This window comes from Amblyomma maculatum, chromosome 4 (genome assembly GCF_055883805.1).
Source record: "Amblyomma maculatum isolate TAMU_Amacu chromosome 4, ASM5588380v1, whole genome shotgun sequence".
NCBI classification, from domain to species: domain Eukaryota; kingdom Metazoa; phylum Arthropoda; class Arachnida; order Ixodida; family Ixodidae; genus Amblyomma; species Amblyomma maculatum.
In genome coordinates this window covers 95793928-95818376 of record NC_139347.1, presented here as the reverse complement: position 1 = coordinate 95818376, position 24449 = coordinate 95793928, and the positions used below count along the sequence as shown (strand labels likewise).

Genomic DNA, 24449 nt, shown 5'->3' with positions numbered 1-24449 from the left:
ATTTCTTGCCACGATAGTCGAAAGCGGCAGCTCCCGTGCCCGACTCGTTGTCGCCATCCGTAACAGCTTCTTGCCCTCTGTCTCGCGTCGAAAGAAAGCCCAGTAAGTCACCATGGAGGCGGTCCAGAAATGCGGGAAGTAATGCTGGTATGGTGGCAACGGATCGGAAGAGACTCCTTTCGGAAGGGGCCAGAATCACCACTGCCGACCCCTCCTCTTGCAGTGATCCCCACAGGGGGTTTGTATACGGAGCAATACAAAGGCGGTGGCCACTCACCCTAGTCGCACCTCCAAGAGAGTATCTGTTATATGCATGTATTCCGGCTGCTTTGCACTAACAACCGAGGGCACTATTCTCCTAATTGCAGCCATTGCGTGCATGTTCCACATTTGGGCGAATGCTGTGGCAGACGCTTGTAAACAGACAGCGGACGCCTATTTAGTACATGAGAGAAAATGCTTTACACGTAACAGAAAGTAAGGTTCACGAGCAAATCATTCTTGTATGACGAGGGCAGCGAAAAGCGATCCCTTACTGAAGGATATCTATAATGAGCACTTTTGCTGTAATGGATGCCAAAGCGAGAAAAAGAAAATTGTTGTTGTTGTTTAACTCTGATTACCCCTAGTTGAATTGCGATAGCAACGGCGGAAGCTTTTTTTTTTTTTTTTGCCTGCTACATTATTTTTCTATCACGCCCTATCCGTATAAGGTACATTAGTGGGGACACTTAAGCTCATCCTATAAGAGTATGACGCGAGAGCGCAAGCTACCAGCCCACATATAAAGAGAAGGGCTCAATGCCGCTGAACCGATTGTGAAGCGAAAGCATTAGCTGCGGGTGACCGAGCGTTCTTCATCTTCTTCGTCGTCGTCTTCTCCTTCTTCTCGGCTTTTAAAGGTCAAACGTTGCCCTTTCCGGGACGATGCGACGGGCCGAAACCTGGCGCAGTATTGCTATCGAAATAAAAGAAGAGTACACTGAGAAAAGACCACGCACGACAATGCTCGTCGTCGTCAGTGTGGTCGCCTTTTTTTTGTGTGTGTGTGCTTTAGCGTCTATTATGAAGCCTTACAAAAAGCCCACCCTCTTGTCCTCCTTCACTTTTGGTATACTACTCACACACTGCCAGCGCTTTGCCCTCAAAACGTTGAACAGCCTGAAATGCAGGGACCTTGAATGTGGACGGCAAAGAGTGCAGGCGAGAGGCGATGTCTGAATTCGAGTGGTTGCACATCTCCCAGCATTGTCCGTTGGCAACAACAATCCGTTGCCCGTGACCTACCTAACTCGGTTGCGATGGCTCGGTGACCACAGTGTTTACCTAAACGCGCACAGGTTAGGGAAGCGAACCGTCTAGTGCGTTATCTAAATACACTGTGGCCACACACGGCTGCTTCTTGCAAGCCGGCTCGTCCTCGACGTCGTAACGCAGCGCCTAGTGATTTCTCTGTAATCGCGGCGGTTGATTATGGCATTTAGAGCGTATGCGTTTAGGCGTGCCAATTGGTAGAGGAGAAATGCTTTCCCGGGAAACGCACGCATCGTCGCAAGTCGAGCACGGAGAATGCGCCATTTTCGCTCCACACACCGAAGGGAGCGCTCTCGTCACGAGAGAAACACTTCCCGTCGAAGGGGGGCCGGACGCACGGCTTACCGGCGGAAACTGCGGAGACCGCAGTCTCGCGCTCTTGGCGCAACAACAGCAGCAGCATCGAGGTCGTGTGCGCTGGCGACCGAGGTGACGAGCCGTCCCTGTCTGCTCTCTTCGTGGGAGGCATTTTTGTCGGCGCCGACAGCCCGCGCCGACGTGCAAGGTGCGACGACCTCCCCGCCGTTATGAGCGTGGAAAGTGTCGCTTTATTACGCTTATGTCATTGGTGCCGCCGAGGACAGCTAGGCGTGTTGCAGTTAGCCAGCCTCCAGCGACAGGTATGGAAAGATTAGCATCAGTCCTGGTTCCTCGGTCTCCTCCATCTGATTTCGTGAACGCTGTGTGCCGAGGACTTGCTTGGACGTACGGCGACACTGTGTCAGATATGTCAGCTGTAACGACCCATGGACTGTTTATGCTAATATCTCGATCCTATACCTAGCTGTGCTCCCCTTTCCTCTCTCCCCCTCTCTCTGGTTTAAATATGGGCGTCAGGTGTACAGTCAGCTTTAATGAAACGCGAAGGCGACCAAACCGGGAGCATCAAGACTTCCTTAGCTGTGGCAGACGTCATAAGGAGAGAAATTGATTCGTATACGCCGACGGTGCCATTAAGAATGAGTTCCACCCGTGCACGGCTTCTATTCTCTCTTCAAGAGCCGATATTTTAGTGCGCGTGTATGTGTTCGCTTTTCTGTTTTCTTGTAGAGCACGCGTGCCGGGAAGTTTCTGAGATTCCCTGTGCCTGAAGGTGACGCGGCAGTTGGTATCCGTAGTTTAACGAGTTCGCGACACACCGGCAGATCTTCCTTGTTTCTTTTTATTTTATTTTTATATGTTATTTTCTATAGTTTCCTTTGCAGGGCGTTTTAATATTGTTTTTCGCGACTCGCATTTAGCCTATATAGTCTCCGGAGCGTCGCCTTTTTCCGGATCGGTCGATATACGCTCTCCGGTCCTTTTGCCTCCTCTAATGGTTCTCACGCGTCGTCTGTGTACACGCCTCGTCTGTTGTCTCATTATAGACATCACTTTCTTTCGGTCGGTCTTCACGTACCCGCTGGACCTTTGAGGATATATTTGTTTACTGTGACGCACTGACTGTGGCGCTCAATGCGACCACGAAATGCCTTGCTTACTTTTTTCGATCCTGCACTAGCGTGTTACGTTGCCTTAATTTCACTCTGTATCTGTTGACTACAACGGCGAAAAAATTAGCTGGTAAGTGAAGGGAGAATGATGGGAGTGAAAGAAGAGAAGGAAATGCTTAGTCGAGGGCTTAAAGATAATATAAAGATAATTTGAGTGGGAGGTGGTGAAGGGTGGTTGATCCTGGCTCTGATGGGGCTGGGACAGGTAGGTCACCGTCGCTTGCGGCGGGGGCTAGCCTGCCACCGATTTTTATCCGTTGTTGGCCATCATTGCACCCGCCACTGCTTCGGTGGCGGATGAGGGCTGTTGTTGCGGCGTGCGTCTTTCTCTACCTCTTCTTTTTCTTTCTTCTCTATTTTCTCTTCTGCCCGCAAAAGGCAGCGGATGTGGCTCAGCTAGAGCCAGTAAGCAGGCCCGTGCATTTTCTTTTCCTTCTTCCTACAGCCACAACAACAACAACAACAACAAATATAATTTCGAACATCTGGGATCTTAACGCGCACTGACATCGCACAACACAGGGAAGCCTTTGCGTTGGCCTCCATTGAAACGCGGACGGGTTCGGACACGGCTATTCCGGCTCAGTAACCGAGCGTCTTAACCACTGAGCCACCATGGCGGATATGCGAAAACATTGCTTAGTGTAACTATTGATAATACGGCGAAAGTTCTGCACGACTATGAATAAAGTTGTTAGCAACCAAAATTGGTCACAGGAAAGGAAGTCGCTGTATCTGTCACACTTGTTCCGTGGATACTTGAACCACGCCGTAAGGGAAGGTGGGACAATTTTGCATGCATGGTTTTGCTTGGCGCTTTAGCATTGAGTGACTGGCCAGTGACAGAGTTTCGCAAAACGCCCCGCCGCGGTGGCTCAGTGGTTAGAGTGCTCGTTGGATCCCGGATTGGATCCCGTTGGATCCACGGATTGGATCCCGGCCGCGGCGGCAACTTTTCGATGGAGGCGAAAGGAAGGCGCCTGTGTGCTGTGCGATGTCAGTGCACTTTTCGATGGAGGCGAAAAGAAAGGCGACTGTGTGCTGTGTGATGTCAGTGCACGTAAAGAGAACCTCAGGTGGTCGAGCCCCGCCGGGGTGGTGCAGTGGTAAGACGCCCGACTACTGTGCCGGAGTACCTGGTTTCGAACCCGACCTCGGCGGCTGCGTTTCGATGGAGGCGAAACGAAGAGGCGTCCGTGTGCTGTGCGATGTCAGCGCACGTTAAAGATCCTCAGGTAGTCGAAATTACTCCGCAGCCCTCCACTACGGCTCCCCTTTCTCTCTTCACCTTCACTCCCACCTTCCTCCCTTCCCTTACTGCGCGGTTGAAGTGTCCACAGAAAACAACTGAGACAGTTACCGTGCTTTGCCCTTCCTATAAGTCAATCAGGTGGCTCAACGTTAAAGATCCCTTACTCCGCAGCCCTCCACTGCGACTTCTCTTTCCACTTTCACTCCCATCTTCCTCCCTTCACTTACGGCGCGGTTGAGGTGTCCACAGAAAAACAAGTGAGACAGTTACCGCGCCTTTCCCTTCCTATAAATCAATCAATCAGGTGGCTCAGCTACAGAGCCAGTAGCATTTTCTTTTCCTTCTTCCTACAGCCACAACAATAACTGATAGCTTACACGTGTCGCCGTCTCCTTCCGCCACAGCACGCAGAAACCAGCCGCGGAAGGAGTCCGTATTTTAAACTAGAGTTTTGCAACCAAAGCCGGCACTCGATATTTCGGGCTCGAAGGTTATGAAACGTTAACAGTTGTTAGAATTATGTGAAGCTTAGAAATTGGATTTAGAGGGCCTTTTTATTTATTGGACACGCAGTTGACTGTTCCAAAGCTCAGTTCGAATAAAACGGAAGTTCGAATTAAGCGGGTTTGAATAGACTCCTGCGTGGAGTCATCCCTGCGATCCTTGCCGGCGATATATTCTAGGCACTATACCGGCGACGTGTGCTCGGCTTCCAGTGCGGCGGGAAATACCGGCGCGAGCGAGGTGCGGGAGAGACAAAGAAGCCGCGGTAGCCGCGTCTCTGTCCGTGTTTCCGCTCTCCTCTGGGTGCACCGCGGCGAATGTGCAGGGATGAGGAAAGGCGGCTTCTTTCATGGCTCGGGGTCAGGCCGTCTGCTGCGCGCTGTCCTCCGCCACTGCGGGTCCTCGGCTTTTGTTTTGCCCTTTCGTAGAGCGGTCGGTGGCGAAGGGCTTCTCGGCCCGCGCGATTCTGGGCTTCTTAGCGTTGCTTCTTCGTCTCCATGTCGGTGCACATGGAGGGCACACCTTGCTCCCACTGGGACGTGGTCCTCAGCATAACGAGAAAATGAGAGAGAAGGCGTTTGTCGAGGCCGCCAAAGGGCGGTTTGAAAATGGGATTTTCGCTGTTCTCTATTGGAGGAGGAAAGTCAGTATGCGTTCGCTTCAACTGCGCCATGGTCAAAGGTTGTCGAGGTCGAGTCGTAGGTGCTATATGTTGTACACCTTAGAGCCCGCATTTGATAGGTCACTTTGCTTGCTCACGTATGTGCGTGTGTCCTAAATGTTGTTCTTGAATGTACACGTTTCAATTCCTAGCTTTCGTTTAGTTTTCAGTTCGGGAAACCTTGGTTTGCTTTGCAGGTTTCTACCTTGTTTTCTTCAGCGTAGATATTCCCATTTGAAGCTTGTCTTATTAATTGTTATGTTCGATACTGTAGCTGAAAATTTCTGTCAACAATCGACAATGGACACGATGGCCGCAACTGCTTGTATCTACTCTCTTTACCAGTGCGCTGCGCCCTCAACACTTTAGCGTTGTTCATTTCTATTCTCTTTTTATTGTTTTAGACGATATTCGCTTTGGCTGCCGCCCTTCGGGGGGCCACCATCACTCACATTCTCTTTAGAGGTGCACACATTACTTTCAGGCGGCCAATTTTTCAGTAAACATTTCAACAACACACACACAAACCACAATACAGTACAGCGCCACGGTTCAGCACAATTCCTACACTCGCTTCTGAACAAATAGCATAGCGTAAAGCTTTTATATCCATCGCAGAGGAATGTCTCGTGAGTGATAGTGGCAAATGGATAATAAGCAAAGCTTCCTAACTAAATAATAGGGCTATGCATGCATTCTATGGTAGGCATCATCTCAAAGATTTAGTTGCAAAGTGTAGTGTTATTTAAAAAAAAAAATGTTTAATCGAAGAAAAAGTGCTGGGACGCTTTGCTTGAAATATATTTGCTATGTTGTTTTATGGTTATGAATGAAACATTATTTTAAGGTATTTCTTTGTAATATTAAAATAATGTTTGATATCAAGATATACATCATATAATATTGTAGTAACATTCAAAACTGAAATTAGTGTTTCTTTCGAAATTTCTACTGACTTTTTTTTTTCACATCAACGTTAGGCAATGTTCAGGCAACTTACGTAACACTTTTATGACATTATTATAATGCTCGATGCTACCTGGATGCGCTGCGCCTTCGACAGACTAGTTTATTCGTATCGCTGTTTCCGACTAGCACCGCGAGGGAGCACCGCTGTCCTTTTTGCAGACGCTCGTTGCCAAGCGTATAGTTGCGTAGTGGCATAGTTTCGGTAGAGCGCGCGACCGGCCAAGGCCAAACATATACTATTCGTGGAGATGACGCTGGCGGGACGAGTAACTTCCGTTAACCACTACGCTAATGCTAAGCTTGATTCCTGCCAGTAACTGCCAGCCCATTGTGCTTTATGCGGTGCGGGCTGGGCGATATTATTCGTATCTCTTTTTTCCTACTTGCTCACACGCTCGGGACCACAGTAGTGTTCACGCAAAGCTAGACACGCATATGTTTAGGTTTTCCCGTCTCAGAGCATGTTTTGCTCGTGCTCTGGAGTGAGTATAAGCATGAACGTCTTTTTGCTACACCGCCGTCGATGGTATGCAGTTGCGCTGTGCCGGTTGGAAGTTCATCTTGCGGGGGAGCTCGTTGACTGCTCAGAATAGCGCTTACAGAGGTTGCGGCGGGGCGGCTTGGTGCGGGGAAATGCGCTCCCGTTCAAGTTGGGGTCGTGCACGTTCCCAAAAACCTTGCTTTGGAACTCGGCCGATTATTGGAAAGCAGTTAGCAAAACAAACATGCGCTGAAAAAAAAAAAAAAAAAGGGTTCTGACTCGATGGAAATAAAAATAATGACAAATGAAAGCGTCGGGGTGAGCAACGTACTCCGATGAGCGCGCGCTGGGAACAGCAAGAACTCGTGCGACACGCCTCCTCGCACCCCCCCCCCCCCTTCCCCCATTCTTTTCTTTTTTTTTTCGCCTTGTTTTGTTTTTTCATATACCGGTTTCGTCGTCGTCGTCGTTGCCTCTTGCGGCGCGAGTGCAGCAGCAGCGCTAGCAGCAGCAGCGTCGAGCCGCGCTTTCTCTCTCTCGGCGACGGAAGAAGCTCCGAGAGCGTGTGTATTTTGGGAAGGGCCTCTTCCCCACTGCCTCCCTCTCACTGCCTCGCGCTCACGGAGGTGGCTCGCCGCTGGCTGCTTTGGCGACCCGACGTTCGGCCAACAGCAAAGCTCCGCGACTGTGGTTTGTGCGGAGGTTTTCTGAGCTTGGAAGGCAGCGGCAGCAAAAGACTCGCGCAACGTCAACGCTGCTTGCAGCACGCGGATCGCGCCACGTCTAGAACAGGTCTGCCGCCGCCGTTTGGAACGTTGTTTGGTGTTCCTCGTTCGAACGTTCCACTGCCGGCGCTGTTGCCCCCACGAGCGTCCCGCCCTGCCGTCGCAACATTTGTTTGGATAGATGTCTGAGGACCGACTCAACGCTGTGCTCACACGGCTGGCAGGACTTCGAGTGGCTCGCGATCACCTCGGTAAGCGCTTATCCGTCACTCGGCCGCGTGACATCTCTGCACGCTGCCGCGCCGATTAGGGCGAAGAGCCGCTTTTCTTGACAAATCCCGGCGCGCCGGATGCGTCGTCTGCTGCTTGCCCCCAGAGGAGGCGCGCTGTCGTTCGGCCGGTCCTTGGAAGGCGCGTTTTATTGCGAAGCCGGTTGACTCACGCACGTAGTACGTACGTACTGAGGTGTGGTTGCATCGCGCTCGCTGACCTGTGGCCATGACGTTCCGAGCTTTTTTCGTATTTCCAGCGCGCGGCAATCAGGTGTTGCAGATTGGTTGATCAGGCCAGCCGCGCATAGCGGTCTTATCGTCTGGGTATGTGGCGCGCGCTGCATCGTGAAAACTGGCATTCCCTTATTTTTGTTGCGTGGACTCGGGTGCCTGTTACGTGTCGCAGTTTATTTTGGACTCGCACTTGCCTGCCCATTGCATGTGAACTTGGACGCTGTTCTTGAGGGGCTGTCTCGAAGAAAGGGGCGCTATAGCTGTCACTTTTTTTTTTCTCATGCTCTTTTGCGCTCCGCCAGGTTGGAGCTGAGCAGCAGCTAGGCCAGCGCGCTTTTACCACTTTTACTGCAGACGCGGGCTTTTCTCCATCGCCCCCTTGGAACTGCGCCTGTGCATTGTGGAGGAGGGCGAAATCGAGCGCGGCAGGTGGCGATGACAGAATTTTCCATTGGGTTTTGTTTAAAGCTTGCCCTTGTTCCTGCGCGGACACCGGCGGCCGGATACAGCTGGCTGTGCGTAAAACCACAAAACATGTTTTGCTTTCCAGATATGCCAGTGTCGGTGCATTTATACTGGTCTTGTTAATGGTGACTCGTGACCGCTCACTCGATCTGCCTTCTTCTTCTTCTCTTTTTTTTTTTTTTTGTTGTTGTCTGGCCTTTACTTGATAATAATCATTGCGAATGCCCGATCTTGCTTGTCTTCTAGAGCTAGAATAATGGTGCATACATTAGCTCTTATCTAGCCTTTCAAAATCAGTGTACCGAGCTATAGAGTGCATAGGCAAAAGAAAAATTCCTATGTGCTAGTTACGCTGATGCAGATTTCTTTATAATGCGATATAACTCGTTATGCAAGGCACATTTTAAGTATGCTTATTTTTGCTGGATGTGCGCGGTCTGTGCTCATTATTAAAGTGCTCAAAACTTTACAGGAAATTACCACACTACAGGATCAGCCTCTTAGTAGATGGTGTGCACATATAGCTCCTGCCCCTTATGTTGCTTATTTTGACAGCTGTATTATTATTCATTATGATTTGAAGAAATGCAAAGGACATGTAAGGCAAAGTCACAATAACTGCATGGTGGCTGCTAGAGGTAACTGACAGTATCTGAAGAGAAGGCAAGTGATGCGGGGGGGTCGCAGGCTGTTAGCTAGGTGGATGAAAGAGGAAGTTCGCGAGGGTCAGGTGGTTACAGGAGCGGGTTAATTGGGGGGATATGGGATAGGCGTTTGCCATGCAGTGGTAGTCAATATGATTATGAATTCACTTAAGCCATTCTTTGGCATGATCACGTGTTACCTACTTTCAATATGGCAAGTTTTCATTTTTTGTGTGAAACTGCATTCAGAACACGACACCAGCTGATGCTACACAGAGGACATAGAAGACTAAATGATGTCTGCCTTTTCGTTGTCTTTGCTGTTTATGCTATCTGACCACGCTGTTGAAGCCTGAAACCGCTCCTTCAAACTGTGCCTTGTACCATATGCAGGCAGTCTGACGACCATGTCTGTGCCAGAGTTGGCAGCGCTCGTGGACCGCCTGGAGCAGGTTGCCTTTCGGCTGGAGCGCTGTGAGGGTCAGGCCTTTGGAGGGGGTGGCGGTTCGCCTGCGGCACGCATGCTACAGCGTGGCACCTCAGTGGAGCTGGTGTCTGCCTCAGTGCAGGGTTTTGAGGCACTGCTTAAAGGGCCTGTGCAGGCCTACCTGGCCCTCAGCCGCACCATCGGAGGAGACGTCCAGACACATGTAGGTACCCACCTGGGCTTCCCGTCTGGCTGCTCGTTGGGTGAGCAGTGTGGACGAAAATTCGCTCACACACAACCTAGTGCTGCTTACTATATATTGGGTGCAAAGGCACAGACATGCATAAGGAACATAAACCAGGCACTGAGAGCATCTTGCTTGTGTCCTATCTGTTAGACTGCGAGACTGCTGTGTTTATTATGCAGTCATACCACTTCTCTGTACTGTGTTGCATTGCATGTCACGGTCTTCTTCATTTTTCTACAACTTTTCATGTTGAGTGGCCTAACTGTCGAACCAGCTGCTTGCTTCGCAATGTAAAAACAGTTTAGGAGCCTACTTTCACTTGTCCATTCTTTGCAGGGTCAGTATTCTAAAGTGCTTTTGGCTGTGCTATCCATACGTTGCAGCTGTCATGACACACCAAGTTGTGTTTCTTGCCTTTTGCCTGTCTATGTCTTTGGTCCTAATGCCCATACCTGAAACTGTCACATCACGTAGGAAGTGGTCTCACCACAGTTACCACAGCATTTTAAGGGTTTTTCGTAGTTGATGGTTGTTTACTCGGCATGCAAGCAAGCTCTTCATGTTTTGATCAAAATGTGCTTATCTTCCCCGAGACGTTAGTGCACGTTAAAGATCCCCGGGTGTTTGAAATGTGAGAAGCAAGTAACACCCTCTTCACATCTTAGAGCAATTTTCATATTTTAGTTTAGCACATGTCTACACAGAGCCTATTTTATTTGTTGCACCGTATACCTTTTTTTTTCAGACAGCCTTTGTACTTTTGTTTGTGACCATGGTGCAATATATTAGTCAGATTTTGGCAGTTTCGCTATTGACAAGATCACCCACAAATTTTCTGGGGGCCTTTCATGTCAGGCTCTAGTTTGTCCTAGTTTTGCAAAGTTCAAACTCGAATTATGGCAAGAAAAAATGGAAAAGGAAAAAATTAGCTGCAATGTTATTACAGTAGCACTGTCAGCGACGCCGCTATCTTTCTGCCGCACCCAGTGATAAATAACTGGAAGTGAAGCGACCTCCACTGGGGCCCTTCAGTAGTTATCCTTGAGAGTTTGCCATGTCTTTGAGAGACATTTTTCTTAACCTTTAGGCAAGCATGGTGGAAAAAGCACTGCTGACACAGCGACAGTTCCTGGGCATTGTTGCCAAGTCTCGTCAGCCCGACAAGGTATGCCACTGTCACAGAAGTTTTGTTTGTATCTTTTGTCCAGAAGCTGATAAATTGTGTCCTCCCTCCTTCTTTGCTGCCTTAGAATGGCCTCGTTACCCTCTTGAAGCCTACCTCTGAGCAGATCCAGTCAATCCAGGTACCCATCTTCATTTCTTGCATGTGTTGCAAGTTCTTTTCTGCTTTTGTTGTCTATTGAGCAGACAAATATAGGAAAATGAAGGACTCATACTTGCGAGAATTTTTTTAAATTTGTGGAGTTGATAAGTGCAAAATAATTATGTAGTCATTTTATGAGAGAAAATAAAGATTGCGTAGAAAAACCGCTGTAGCTCTAGCTGAGTTGCTAGAGCACTGTATGTGAAGATTTGGAGGTTGTAGGTTTGGATCCCACCAACAGTGTGTCATTTTTTTTTCTTCTTTCTGGTCAGTTATCTCTCCACCATAAAAAGATTCCATAATTTCACATTGGTAAACACCACAGATTAAAAAAAAAAAAAGATTCCCCTATGCTTTTCTTGGTTTTGGAGGCTGCTGGCTTCCTTTCTTTGCTGATTGTTGGTAACGTGAAGGACGTTGAAGGCTTTGGCAAATTTTTGAGACTGCACTCGGGGACAGCTTTCTGTGGCTATCCAGCCAAGGTTATGGGGGCAGGGCTTTCCTCAGTGTTACTGCACAAAAGAGTTCAGACATATCTGGTCTCGGTTCTGGTTTTGGTTTCAGTTCTACCTTTACATTGTATCAATAGTTTTCAAGTCGCCAACTGCAAGAATAAGGCCCATGTGAATGTAAGGTTGTAACTGATAAGTAGCCCACACTCTATATGTTGTCAAAACAAGCTCATTGCGAAATTACACAGAAACCTGCAGGAGGACACAGACACCTTCATACTCTTTGTGAGGTTCCTGACAGGAAGCGCATCGGCATGCATATAGTATTGTAATTCTGTCATTAAATTTCTCTATACTAATGCTGTACTGGCTGTTTTATTATAACATTAATGTAATATAATCTGAATAATTCCTTAATGACATACTATTCCTGAGCACGATCCACGAAATTTCTGGAGGGACTATATTCTGCTGTATGGTGAACCGGTGCTTGTCGGCTCTGCTTTCACCGCATAGCCGCAGAAAGTTGCCCTTATGTGTAGTTGTTATGTGGATCAAGTTGTTGCTATCTGTGGTGCGCTGCGATAGGTAGCTAAACAGAATGCCAGAAACCCGTGTCACTGGTATTACGTTGGTATATTGACAAAGCTTTTGAGATGTATACGACATTAAATAGTGCTCTATTTGTTCGATCTTGCTAAAGCTACTGGTTTTATTCTGAGAATCATTGGATATCTCGGTGCCTTATCACACCATCAAGGACCACTGAGAAGTGAAGTTAGTTCTCGGGCTTCTCACATGTGCTGTGCTGATATAATTCTAACATTAATCTTTTTCTACTTTGTAGGACTTCAGAGAGAAGAATCGCACCAGCAAGCTTTTCAACCACTTGTCTGCAATCAGTGAATCCATTCCAGCCCTTGGATGGGTAACAATTGTGAGTTTTCCCTCTCGTCTCATGTGGATAATTAGCCACTGAGAAATGTCATCTATCTGTTGGTTTATTTTCGGGATCTGATCTTCACATCCTCGCCACGAATAGGCACCGGCACCAGCTCCTTTCATCAAGGAGATGAGTGATGCCTGCCAGTTCTACACAAACAGGGTCCTAGTGGATTACAAGGAAAAGTGAGTTATCATCTGTTTGGGATTATTCGGCTTCACTTTCAATGTCTGAGCCCGATTTCCTATGCTTACTTTTAGTTATATTATGTCCTCTTATTCTTTGTGGCAAGACAGGAGTGCAAAGTTTGATGTGATATCATACAGCAGACTTGTTTTAGAACTTGTTTTATAATTTTATCTAGTTAGGAGACGTAACTAATGCCAATTAAGGTTGAGAAACACCTAGCATATAGCTCTCATTCGTACCTGGGCAGCTAGGTAGTAATGCGAGGCCTAAGGAGGGAAAGATTTTTTTTTTCTAAGCATATTAATGGATAAGCAAAAGAGTCTCTCCTTCCGTGCAAAGTACTGCTCATGGCTTGACACAGAAAGATTAGCTTTATGTTGTGATACCCTGGCTGGATTGCCAGTTTTTCTTTAGCTATGCAACTTATAGCTTCTATGGAGGTGCTGGCCATGTGCAGGTAGTGTTTCCCTTTAAGCAAGCAGTTAGGATTTCAATCCTGTGTACAGCATTTCAGTTGCAAAATAATTATAATGTGCTGAATAAGTCACTGTGTGTTAAAGAACACCAGGTCGTTGAAATTAATTCTGATCCTTCCATTACAGTGTATGACTCACTGCCCCATATGCCCATATGTGTTGCGCACTTGAGATTTCTTTGAAGGGGCTACAAAGGGGAAGTGATTTTTTTTTTATAGTTGGCAACTTTTTTTTGTAGTGAGATATGGTCACTCAGGACCTTTTCTCCTTGAATAGCTATAAGCTGCGGCTTGTCAGCAATGCTCAGAAGAGAAGGATGAAAGTTGGTTTCGTTGCCTTTTTTAACTGGTAGAGCGTTGGCTGGTGGAATACAGGCAGGTTAAAGATGGTGCCCTCTCACCCTTTGCATGCAGGGACAAGACCCACGTGGACTGGGCTCGTTCGTGGCTCACGGTGCTGTCTGAGCTTCAGGCTTTCGTCAAGGAGCACCACCTGACCGGATTGGTGTGGAACCCCAAGGTAAAGGGTGCTCAGCCATGTCGTGTTCTTTGTCGGTCGTGCCATTGACGAAACATGTGATGTACTCATGTACCTTTCATGCAGTGGATATGTTTTCTGGGCTTTGATCAGGGCTGCTGAAAAAAAGCTAAGCTTATTATTGTCAGTGATGCTCTGTGGACAGGCAATGTAAGCAGCTAACCTTTGTGCGACAATAAACCCTGTGAGCGTGCTCACTCAGTTCTAACATGCATCTTTTCTCCAGAAAACAAACATAAAAACAACATGCGCCAAAGAATTGAGTACAAAAATGAATGCCGGAAATGCACTTTTTCTGTCTTTGAAAAGCGAGTGCGTGTTACAATCGAGGACGCCTCAGGACGGAGTAAATTTTTTATTTCTTGAACCACATTATTGCATTAGAAACAGAGCTGCTATATGTCGGTAATTTAATTCAATGCCTTTAAATGGAATGTTTATACACATGCTGTGTTTATTTCTCACAGCCTCATAAAAAAAGGGGAACTTCCTTTTTCTTTCATCTCGTGTTCTGTTTCATGCAGTTGCTGGTTACTTTTCCACTTCTTTTGTCATGCTGGTAATACAGTAAAACCTCAATGTTACGTTTCATAAAAAATGCAGGGGAAAAGCATATTACCCAGGAAAACATATAGTCCGAATTGCCTGATGTTGAAATTAACTGTTCAGTGAGGTACAAAGGTATTAGAATTCAGATTTTTCGCTGCGTAGAAGTGTAGATTAGCATTTATAGATGTCAAGTATGAACAGCTCCCTATTTTAGCTCTTGCAGAATTCGGTCCGTATTTGCGTTGTCCTAAGCGTAAAAAAGGACTTAGTAACAAACCCGGTTTATAGAAGGCAGTGACGAGTCAGAATAACTTTCCTGGTTGCTTCCGGATGCTTCGCCCCCTTACACCAAGGATATGTGACGAAGCCATTGCAATAGCTTACAGACGCAGTGTTTTTGCTTATGCTGCATCCCTCAGATCCGGCCCACTCCAATGCAAGCAAACAGTTGCAGTTCTCAGATTGTTCACTCCTATGCCCCTAAGGCACTGCAAAGAATCCACCGCATTTCTTTCTGAGCGCAATTCATATGTTGGCTCATTGTCTTTCTTTGATGCTTTGCCCCTTTGCATCTAGACACTGCAGGAAATCAACTGCTCAGTTTTTCATGTCGCAAGCGCTCGTTAACATATGCCCAGTTGATCGTAAAACATATTATATGATCATAATTTGTCGAAATTTCGATTGTAGTAACTGGGAAATCGTATTATCCGGGAACATATTAACCGGGAGAAAAACTGTGGAACTCTATGGGAGATTTACTGTCCACGATTTTGAGTGTATGAAATGGGGAATCGTATAAACTGGCAGCGTATGCACAGGGTTCTACTGTGCATTGTACCTTTTTCGGAATTTTCACTTCAAAAAGTACTTCAAAAGCCCACATGGTGAATAAACACAGGGGATGTTAAACTGCTGCGATGGAAGAAAAGGTCCTTGATGTAAATTGCTTAAAGGCTACAATGTTTTGAGGACCCTACCCAGCAGAGTTGCATAGTACCACTAAATGAAATCCAGGGTTTGTCTGTCCTTTGAAGACTATAATAGTTATGTTTCAAAAGGCTCTGTACGGTGACGCTAGCTGAGCTGGCAAAGCAACCGCTGGTAGATGATTGGCATGGATAAGTTTCTCCTTGCCTCACTAGATGGCAGTATTTTTGGCGTCACGTGCATTTTGTGCTTACAGCTTCATTCTGTGAATGAGCGCTCCAGCATCTTTTGTTCTATGCATGTGCTGGTCACGTGTTGCTACCTGAGAGTGCATGTGTGTGCAGGGAGGCGATGCCATGTCCTTTGCTGGCGCTGGCGGAGCAGCGCCAGCCGCAGGGGGTCCCCCACCACCGCCACCACCACCACCAGCCGACTTCATGAACCAAGTTCCTGCTGAGGATCCTAGGGCTGCCCTGTTCAGAGACCTCAACAAGGGAGAAGACATCAGCAAGGGTCAGCCACACGTGCTGTTTTTATTTCTGATTTTTTACATACACACATGTCACTGCCACTGAAGCGTTTGATCATAACTGGAACTCTGTTTAGCAGATGGGCAAGGAAATCAAGGGGCCATGAAAAATGTTCGTATTACCTGAAATTTGTGTCAGAAAAGAATCTACATGCTGGAGCCTGAAATGTATGTCTATGCAAATTGTACACCACTGATGGGATTAATGTACGGCTGTGCGCCACTGTTCAGTGTTTTCTTCACGGTGCAGCTGCGAATTGGGGAACTGCAGGAGTGCTTTCTGCACATCAGCACTCTGTGCTCGGAATACATACTGCATGGATGGCAAAGGCAGTGCTTTTGCTCAAGTGGTTGCAGTTTTGGCACCCATCCTAGTTCTACATGTAGTGGCGTGGGAGAGAATGTGGGACATCCAAACCTCTGTAGTTGTATACAGTGCTTTTCAGCTTCGGGATTTTACAAAATCACGTCATATCACTGAGGCTATATGTACAAGCCATAGCAGTAGTCAGATACAGCGTGTTTCCATGTGTGGATTTATGGGTGCCTCTTGGAAAGGGTAGTTGGAGGTTGGGGTGGAGGGAGGGTTCGTGCAATGCACATTTTGAACTTACTCAGCGGGAAAAAAAAAAAAAATGCTGAGAGGCTATTGAGGGGCAAAAAACATGACACCATTAAGCAGCACCATTTTCAAAAATGCGTTCATGTGGTGTGTGTGCAGCACAACACACGAGTTTGTGGATGGTTGTGCAGGTCTGAAGAAGGTGAGCAGCGAGCAGATGACTCACAAGAACCCTGCCCTGAGGGCACAGGCACCTGCAGCGCATAAGGGAGCAGCGCCGCAGCCGCCGACCCGGTTTGGCTCTCGGCCTTCGCAGGAGGTCACCAAGCCTCCGAGGCTGGAACTGGAAGGAAAGAAGTGGTGTGTGGTGAGTACTTCTGTTGTTTTCTCTGTGTTTTAAAGTCTGTTTATTCTCAATGAAACGAGATGGCAGTTTGGTAAACACTCATTGAAGGCCAAGTTGAGTTTGAAGGTTTTAGGTTGAGTTCAAGTTTTGTGTTGTTTGTCAAGTATGTATGGACAGTTTTCTATAGAATAGAAAACAACATTTTGATTATCGTCTGAATTAGCATGTTGATTTGAAGGCAAAGGAGCTCAGCCAGTGGTTTTTGTCTATGCTGTCAACCATGCTGCATACCGGGCAAAATTGTTTTCAGCAGTGGTCTGTGTTGGCAGATTGTGTTTATTTAATACTTAGTTCCGTTTTCAACTTTGCAAGTCTTTGATAGGCATAGTGTCAAAACATGGTAGCTCTGCCATTCTAGTGCATTCGTTTGTAACTAGGCCAAGAAGCCTTGTGTTTATTTGTTTTGAGCTTTGCATATTTTGTTGTGTATTTCTGCCTCTCCTCTCCAGGAATACCAGGTCAACAATCAGAACATCATATTGGACCAGACGCTGATGAACCAGTCTGTGTGCATTTACAAGTGCGTCAACTCTGTCATCCAGATCAAGGGGAAGGTCAACTCTGTTGTCATTGGTAAGTGCGGTGGTTTGCCACGCCCGTCAAGCGACATTCAGAAAGACGCCTTTATAACTAGGATACCATCGCTCCTTAGCCTATGGAAAGAACAGGCACGCACACAACCAGTGTAGTGAAGACGCGACAGATGGCCCCGCACGGCACAACTCTACAGTGCAGCGTTCGGACTGGTGGCCTAGTGTATATGTGTGATTATAAGTGTCATCTGAAGCCGCTGGTCTGGAGCACAACTTGCCAGGCGTCCACAGGTCAGCTAGCAGTTACACAATTGGAGGAGCATGAGAGACGGCGGCGAACCAAAGTTGTCGCATTGCTGCGACACTGCACACAACACTGTTTATTAAAACCTCAAAGGCCCCCAGGTGGGACATTACATGAGGGGTAACACTAAGGCAACGACCTGTGCGTTTGAATGCTAGTGCAATTCACGCGCACATCACGACGTTATCTTTGCGGCTGCTGCATCAGCAGCACCACCACCACCAAGCTTGGTTTGGCATCAGTACTTCCCTTGAACGTAGCCTCGCTGCATGTGTGAAATTTGACTTGCGTGCATTTGCATGTGCCTGTTCTCTCTAGATGAAGAAACAACACCTTTCTCTTTTATATGTGCAAGCCAGCCTTTGGTGTCCTTTGTTGTGCCGCTATGGTAATTTCTCCGTTGCTTATAAAAGGCTTACAAAAGGGGATCACAAAGTAGCTTGAAATATTGATAACTCAATGTATAGAAAATGGCAGTAAGCTTATCTGTAGCCTACATGTATAAAAATACATTATGCCCAAGCTAGTGATGTGCTTCTCACAGCAACATGCATGTCTAATCGAAACCACTGCATGTGGGCATTGCTGTGTACTACCTACTGCCTATGTTAAGGGGTCTAATATTATCAGTGCACTATAAATATAATAATTTTTCATTAAAATCAAACTTAGTTTTTGATGTCTTCTACAAATGAGCCATGCACAGGCCGCTGCTTGACTTGAGTTAGGGTTGATGCACCTGATAACAGCAGTGCGCACGGAAATTGAGTGTAGGAGGTCACGTGATTTTGTGGCGCTAATGCTGTCAGCAAGTGGTTGAGGCCATTCAGCCAGCCAATCTTCTCTTGCAAAAAGTGGTCTAAGAGCACCTTCAGAAGTGCTACTTGGAGCGGCTTTGCATCCTGTTGGGTATATTAACTGACTAGCAAAATTGCAGTCCAATAAGCAGCCAGACTTTACTATGCTTTTACACAATATTTGAAGGGGCAATCTGTCTCTTCGACATTATATCCAGGCTTGGTTGTGTATATAAATAAAGTGGCTGAAACAATTACTCTAATTTGGCAATATAGCGATGAATTATAAGTCAAAGATAAATGTTGCTCTTGTAAAAAAATGTTTGTTACTGCAAAAATTTGTAAACTAGCCCATGGTCTTCCATACTTTGTCAGCTCAGACTGCTGTTGTGTGGCTGACGGTGGTCTCGCATCATATCTCACTCTGGCACTGAGTTGTAGGTGGTGGTTTTTTGCTCTTACTATTGCAGACTCGTGCAAGAAGACGGCGGTAGTGTTCGAGGACATTGTGTCGGTGGTGGAGTTCATCAATTGCCAGAGCGTCAAGGCACAGTCGATGGGCCGGGTGCCTACCATTGCTGTGGACAAGACAGACGGGGCTCACATCTACCTGTCAGACAAGTCCCTCGATGTGGAGGTGGTCACCTCAAAGTCGTCCGAAGTGAACGTGTCTGTGCCCACCCCCAGTGGTGACTACGTAAGTTCCATCCAGGCCATCCCGGTCAGCTGAATTGTCAGAGCGACTGCCCTGGTGAGGCAATGTGGTCCCAGTTTCAAACCTCGGACCACGATGAAATTTTTTTTGCGGCGCTACGAAGCGAAATTTCTGAGAAAAATGTCCAGCTTTCCTATGTAACTTTGTGGCTGCATTTGGGTGGATGCTAGTGAACGATGACTGCCTCATTACGAATCTACTCTGCATTGGGAGGTTCCCCTAAACATTAGACGAAGTTCCAGATGCCTGTAAGCTTTTTTTTCATCATCTCACAGTTTGTGGCACGTTGGGCATGAGGAATGGGACAAAAGCTGTGCTTCTGCTTATGGTATCAGTGCACACTGCAGCTGTTCTAGTGTGCAGCCGTAGCTTTGTCAGTGTTCCACTCTTGAATGCCGTGTTTCCCAGTGGGGTAAAATCTGGAGGTGTTTCACTTGATGCATTTTCTTTTGTGTGCTTGCACAGAACGCTTGTGAGCCGCAGAGCAAAGGAAATAAACACCAAGGAAGGTGTCACGCTGATATTTTACAAGTCCCGTAATGGAGCATATCAGAGGAATTAAAACTGTGCATAGTTGTAGTCTCAGGATTAATGCAGTGGTGGCCTATTAGTGGCTTTTTAATGCAGTAAGCAACTTTTGTGGCTATTGGTGTTGGCAGACGGGAGCATGAGAACATGGGAATAATGTTAACAGGTCTCTGGTTAACTAAATCTGTAATAGTTAAATTTAAAGCTATTACAAATACACGCCTGTCTGCTTTCGAGGTTTGTAGCTGGTAATAAGTAGTAATCATATCAGTCTTTAGAATCTCAAAACCACAGTTAGCCTTTGCGCTGCGGCCGAACCAGTTTTGGTCTTTCTGGTGCAATTTAAAATTTGGTGCCTCCAGAATGTGCTTGCCGCTCGGTAATGCCCATTAACATGCATCCTACTGTGGTGCATGTGCTGTGGCTGTGTGACTTAGTCTGACCCCTTGCACCATCAAACATTATCAATCAATTAAGCAATCAATCAATCAGTCAATCAATTAATGCTAATCGCTGCTCGCAGTTGTAGCTGGGGCATGTGTGTCATGGAAGGTTATGCTGGTATATGTGCCACAGCATTGAACATTTTCATGAGCATAGGAGAATGTGCTTAATTGGCGTGCAATTTTCAAGTTGCTTGAGAAATACACAAAATTGCTTGAACTGTAGCTCAAAGGATAATTACTTTTTTCAGCTTCTAAAAACTGATATCAAGCGCAGTTTAAAAAGTTAATAGAATTCATTGACCAGCTGCACAGCCAATTTGATTAATCTGATTTCTAATCTCTGCTGAAAATGATATTACTCTACAGCAAAAATGTTCTTTTCACCTAAAAAAAAATTTTTTTTTTTTTTAATTAGCGGTAGGCTCACCTGTAACATCTGGTATCGAAATCGCAGATAGTTGCAAATAGATTCACGTCGTTTTCAGGCTGTTTTCAACATCGCTTCAGAAACAATATACTCAGGCGTTTGTCGTCACTTGTCTCCTAGACACGCACGTGTGACGTAGACCTGGGAGTCAGATGTGACCTGTCAGCTCGAGTTAACATCTGGCGTAATATCAGATGCAGTTTTTCCAACCAAGGCTTTGGCTGTTGCAGATGGAGATACCAGTGCCGGAGCAGTACAAGTCCACCTGGAATGGAAAGACTCTGACGACAGCCGTTATTGAAAAGGCATAGTTCCAGCAGAGGTCACACGTCTTCCAACACCTCAACGTCGTTCTCAGCGGCACAAGAGGAATTAGCATCGCCGCTCCCTTAGTCCTCACTGATGTGGAGCAGGGTTCCTTCAGAAACTTTCCTCCACTGCCGCAGGCCTGCTGCCTGGGCCAGGCAACAAGCAGCGTACGAGCAAAGTTACAGTGGCCCAAGATTTTTTTTTTCTCCCTATTTATGAGCTTGTGAGCTGCCCTCATCAGCCAAGCTGCTCCGATTTTCTTCTTCTGACATAACCTTTTGCACTTTTACACTTAACCATTATGTCTTTCTCTCTGCCGTAATTTTTTTTCTTTTTAGCTAGTCAGAAATGGGGAAAATAAGGAAACAAAAACATTCTCATCAAGAACGTGTGGAACAATGTGATTCTGAGATGCCTTTTTTTTTTTAATCTGTGGGATACGCATGGAGCTTGTGTGAGATTTGCAACCGATTGCTCAATAAAGATTTGCAGGGCGGGCATCTGATTTTGTGTCTTCTTTTAAAACAAAGTTATAAGTTTCTGCATCTTCATCATGTAGCTTCTACTGTGTGAAGGACAACACTTGTGCAAGGATTTAACAGCAGAAAAGGATGAGGAAATTGAAAGGAATATTTGACTTGGCTGGCATATAAAAGTCGGGCGGCAGTGTCGTTAGACTTGTCACTTGTAAGGCAAGGCATGCTGTTTGTGTTGTTTGATTGCTTATTTAGGAACAGTTCAATATACCGAACAGCATGCCTTGCCTTACAAGCGACAAGTCTAACTACACTGCCGCAATCACTTATTGACGGCCAATACAGTCGTTTTGGACGTCGCGTCGCGCTCAAAATGCACCATTCAGTGCGCTGCTTCTAATTTAATGAAGCCAGCCTCGATCTGACTTAAGCTTAGCAGCAACCCTCTCCTGGAATGCTTTGTTGCCAGAGACTATGCAGAAGCAAATGACACCTTAATTTTAATGGGATATTATGCAGAAAGAGTTTCATAATAGGTGGTGGCTAGTTTCACTGAATATCTGCATTTGCAGGATGCCGAGGGGCGGGCACATCAGTGCCAAGTGCTGCTAGCATGGGTGCGCTGCGTTCTTGCTTCTAGGTTACATATAATCTTGTCCTTTGCCATACTTTAGCTATAAAATTAGCTATATTGTGCCATGATCCCCCTCGAATAACACTCTTGGTGACTTGGCTGGTTTCCCTTCTGCTATGCAAGCAGTTCAACTCCAGCCAACACGCTCACAGTTGGCCTTGATTTTGCATTGCGAAGGATCTTAAGCTTCTGGGAATGCAAGGTGAATGCAAAGTATTCCAGTGAGCAGGAGTGATATCTTTTCTGTGCGCTTGTGCACCATTTTGCATTTAGGTTTCAGAACATCCAGCTCTTCTACAAATGTCAGTCGTAGCGCACAGCAAGACTGGATTGGAAGCAACACGCACTGCAAACCTTCAAAATAGTTTTCCCGGCAAGCTGGAATATGGGTACCAGGTCTCCAGGGAGTTGAAGGAAACGAGCACGCACACGCTTCAGCCCGAGCTTTTCTTCCCCGGAATCCACCTATGTCCTCCCTTGCTGATTTAGGCTCCCCCTCTCCGTTAACAACATATTCAGAGATATTACAGCATTTGCGCCTTGAAAGGCAGACATTACCGAAGCCCGCTAAGGGTCTTAGTTAATCAGAAGAGTGTCACCTTCGAAGGTTACAAACTATAGGTGGGTTGCAGAAACCTAGAAGTCAGCTTCTCTGCAGAGCAAACACCCCTTCACCATGGCAGCTAAACCTGTTTTGGGGGCAGAAGTTTGGTGCAGTGCAGAATACTTCTATGTCCAGCCTGATGTCATGCACAAACCTGTTGAGCAGAATTCCTTCACTATTGAGAGCCTTGAGGAGGCAGGGGCGGGGGACAGGCGTTATGAATGGCACTCGCAAAAGGAAGGGTTCTTAATCCCATAATCGCGACAAGAAGAGGGGTGCAAGAAATGGACGTGGCCATTATTACCACAATAGACGTCTCTTGCACTGCACCTAATTTCTGTCCCCAAAACAGGTTTAGCCGCCATGGTGAAGGAGTTTTTGCTCTGCAGAGAAGCTGACTTCTAGGTTTCTGCAATCCACCTGTCATTTAATAATCCAGCAACACTTCACGCCATTGAGTCCGAGTTCTTTTCGGCGCAGTGCAAATTTTGTGACCAGAAGGCAAACTTATACTATAGTGCCTAGAATATACTTATTCTAGGCACCTCATGGTATGGGCTTGTCAACAAAATACCAGTATTGACATAATAAATCGGCGAACGTGGGAAGGCTGGGGAAGGCCTTGTCCTGCTCGGACCTCAAGGAACAACGAGCCGTCGTCGAAATTTGAGCACGGGCAGCGGCTTTTACCAACGGTGTCCCGCGGACTCGGGACCCAATCAGCCTTCCCTTAATCCATGCTAGGCTATAGTGCCTAGCTAGGCACTATATCCATGCCTTAATCTAAGCCAATGTGGCTATAATGTGGCTTTCAATAAACGTTTTCATCATCATCATCATCAGACAAGCTACCGCTTGAATGAATAGCTTCAGGACAGCATATGATAGAGCCTGTTTGAATTCGTAGCATTTGTAAAGCTGGTTTAAAGAAGTGCCTGCATTATCTGGCTGTGCTGCATAAACATATGAGCACCATCAGCGCAAAACTTTTGCATAGCTGTCTACGGTTCTTGTTTCCAGTGGTCACTGCAGATGCCTGCTGGCCGATGCTAGGTTAACACATTAAGCTAGCAGCACAACAAGAGCTTGCAATCTACCATATTTGATTCATATACCTTTTAACTTTTAAAGAGAGCACATGTTATTTCTGTGCGTACACCCACCACTATCAACCAAGAATCTTCTCCGATCTTGTTTGTGCCATCATTCTGATTAGTTCAGCTGTTTTGCGAGGTTACAACCAATGTTACAACCATGAGGCCGCGCGCGGGTAATTCAAATTAAGTCCGGTATGGTGGGTCTAATGCCTAAATCATATGAAGAGAGTGACGAACTCTCTCGCAGCTTGTAGCTTTCACACTAAAAAAAGAAAAAAAAAAAAAGCAAATTTGAATTTGGGTACTTGGGATGAGTAGCCTAGCGTCTTCACTACTTGAACCACCGCAGCAGTTGCTCTCGCTCGTTATAACCAAGTTTGGGGTTATGCTTAATGCCTGTTAAAGGTGCCTGTAACCATCTTGCAGCTGTGTTTAAAAAGTAATACTCTTACCAGGATCGACTGTGGTCTTGCCAGCCCTCACACCTGCGACAATAACTGTTAAGTGCTGATTACTACACCTTATTATAATCATGCATCTCGCCCTTTATAGTACTGCTCCCGCAGCTGCGCAACACAGCTTATACAATGCACAAATCACCTGACAGCGCAAGGATGCTAATCAACGATCGGCACAAGAGCTTGTGTTAATAATTTGTGCTTTCTTTGCACTGCTTCTGCAATGCAAATCACTCAAGTTCGTGAACCAACCTTGGCTTTCCACGACGTGAAAACATTATGGTTTGTATATACAAAGGGAGCAAACGGCCACAGACACAAGAAAGCATAGAGGATTCTTTTTTGTAACATTGATCAATGAGAAGTAATACTTTAATTGTTATTTAATTAATCAGTTTTATTTGGCCGACTCTGATACTCGATAATGCAAAATCATTCCAGATGTTCTAGTTTTGCATTATTCTAAGGCAAAATGTTGGAGACGCGTTTTTTCATACATGTGGAGTTTGAGATTACGCTATATCGTCCCCCATAAC

General features: G+C 46.4%; 1 protein-coding gene across 5 annotated transcripts in view; it reads left to right on the top strand.

Moving 5' to 3' along the window:
• capt (adenylyl cyclase-associated protein 1) overlaps positions 1-21142 on the top strand; it is a 30380-nt gene extending 9238 nt beyond the window's left edge. The window contains exons 1-12 of one of the 5 annotated variants that reach the window (XM_084602211.1): positions 1555-1819; positions 9408-9664; positions 10776-10853; positions 10939-10992; positions 12312-12401; positions 12507-12592; positions 13486-13591; positions 15433-15601; positions 16371-16546; positions 17035-17158; positions 18690-18916; positions 20566-21142. In XM_084602211.1, the coding sequence (XP_084458337.1) occupies positions 1570-1819; positions 9408-9664; positions 10776-10853; positions 10939-10992; positions 12312-12401; positions 12507-12592; positions 13486-13591; positions 15433-15601; positions 16371-16546; positions 17035-17158; positions 18690-18916; positions 20566-20646 (1698 nt within the window). In that variant the 5' untranslated portion in view covers positions 1555-1569 and the 3' untranslated portion in view covers positions 20647-21142. Of the gene's footprint in view, positions 1-1554; positions 1935-7320; positions 7651-9407; positions 9665-10775; positions 10854-10938; positions 10993-12311; positions 12402-12506; positions 12593-13485; positions 13592-15432; positions 15602-16370; positions 16547-17034; positions 17159-18689; positions 18917-20565 lie in introns of those variants that run through there. The other 4 variants (XM_084602214.1, XM_084602212.1, XM_084602216.1 and 1 more) reach the window with 4 other exon arrangements.
• The last annotated feature ends 3307 nt before the right edge of the window (positions 21143-24449 follow it).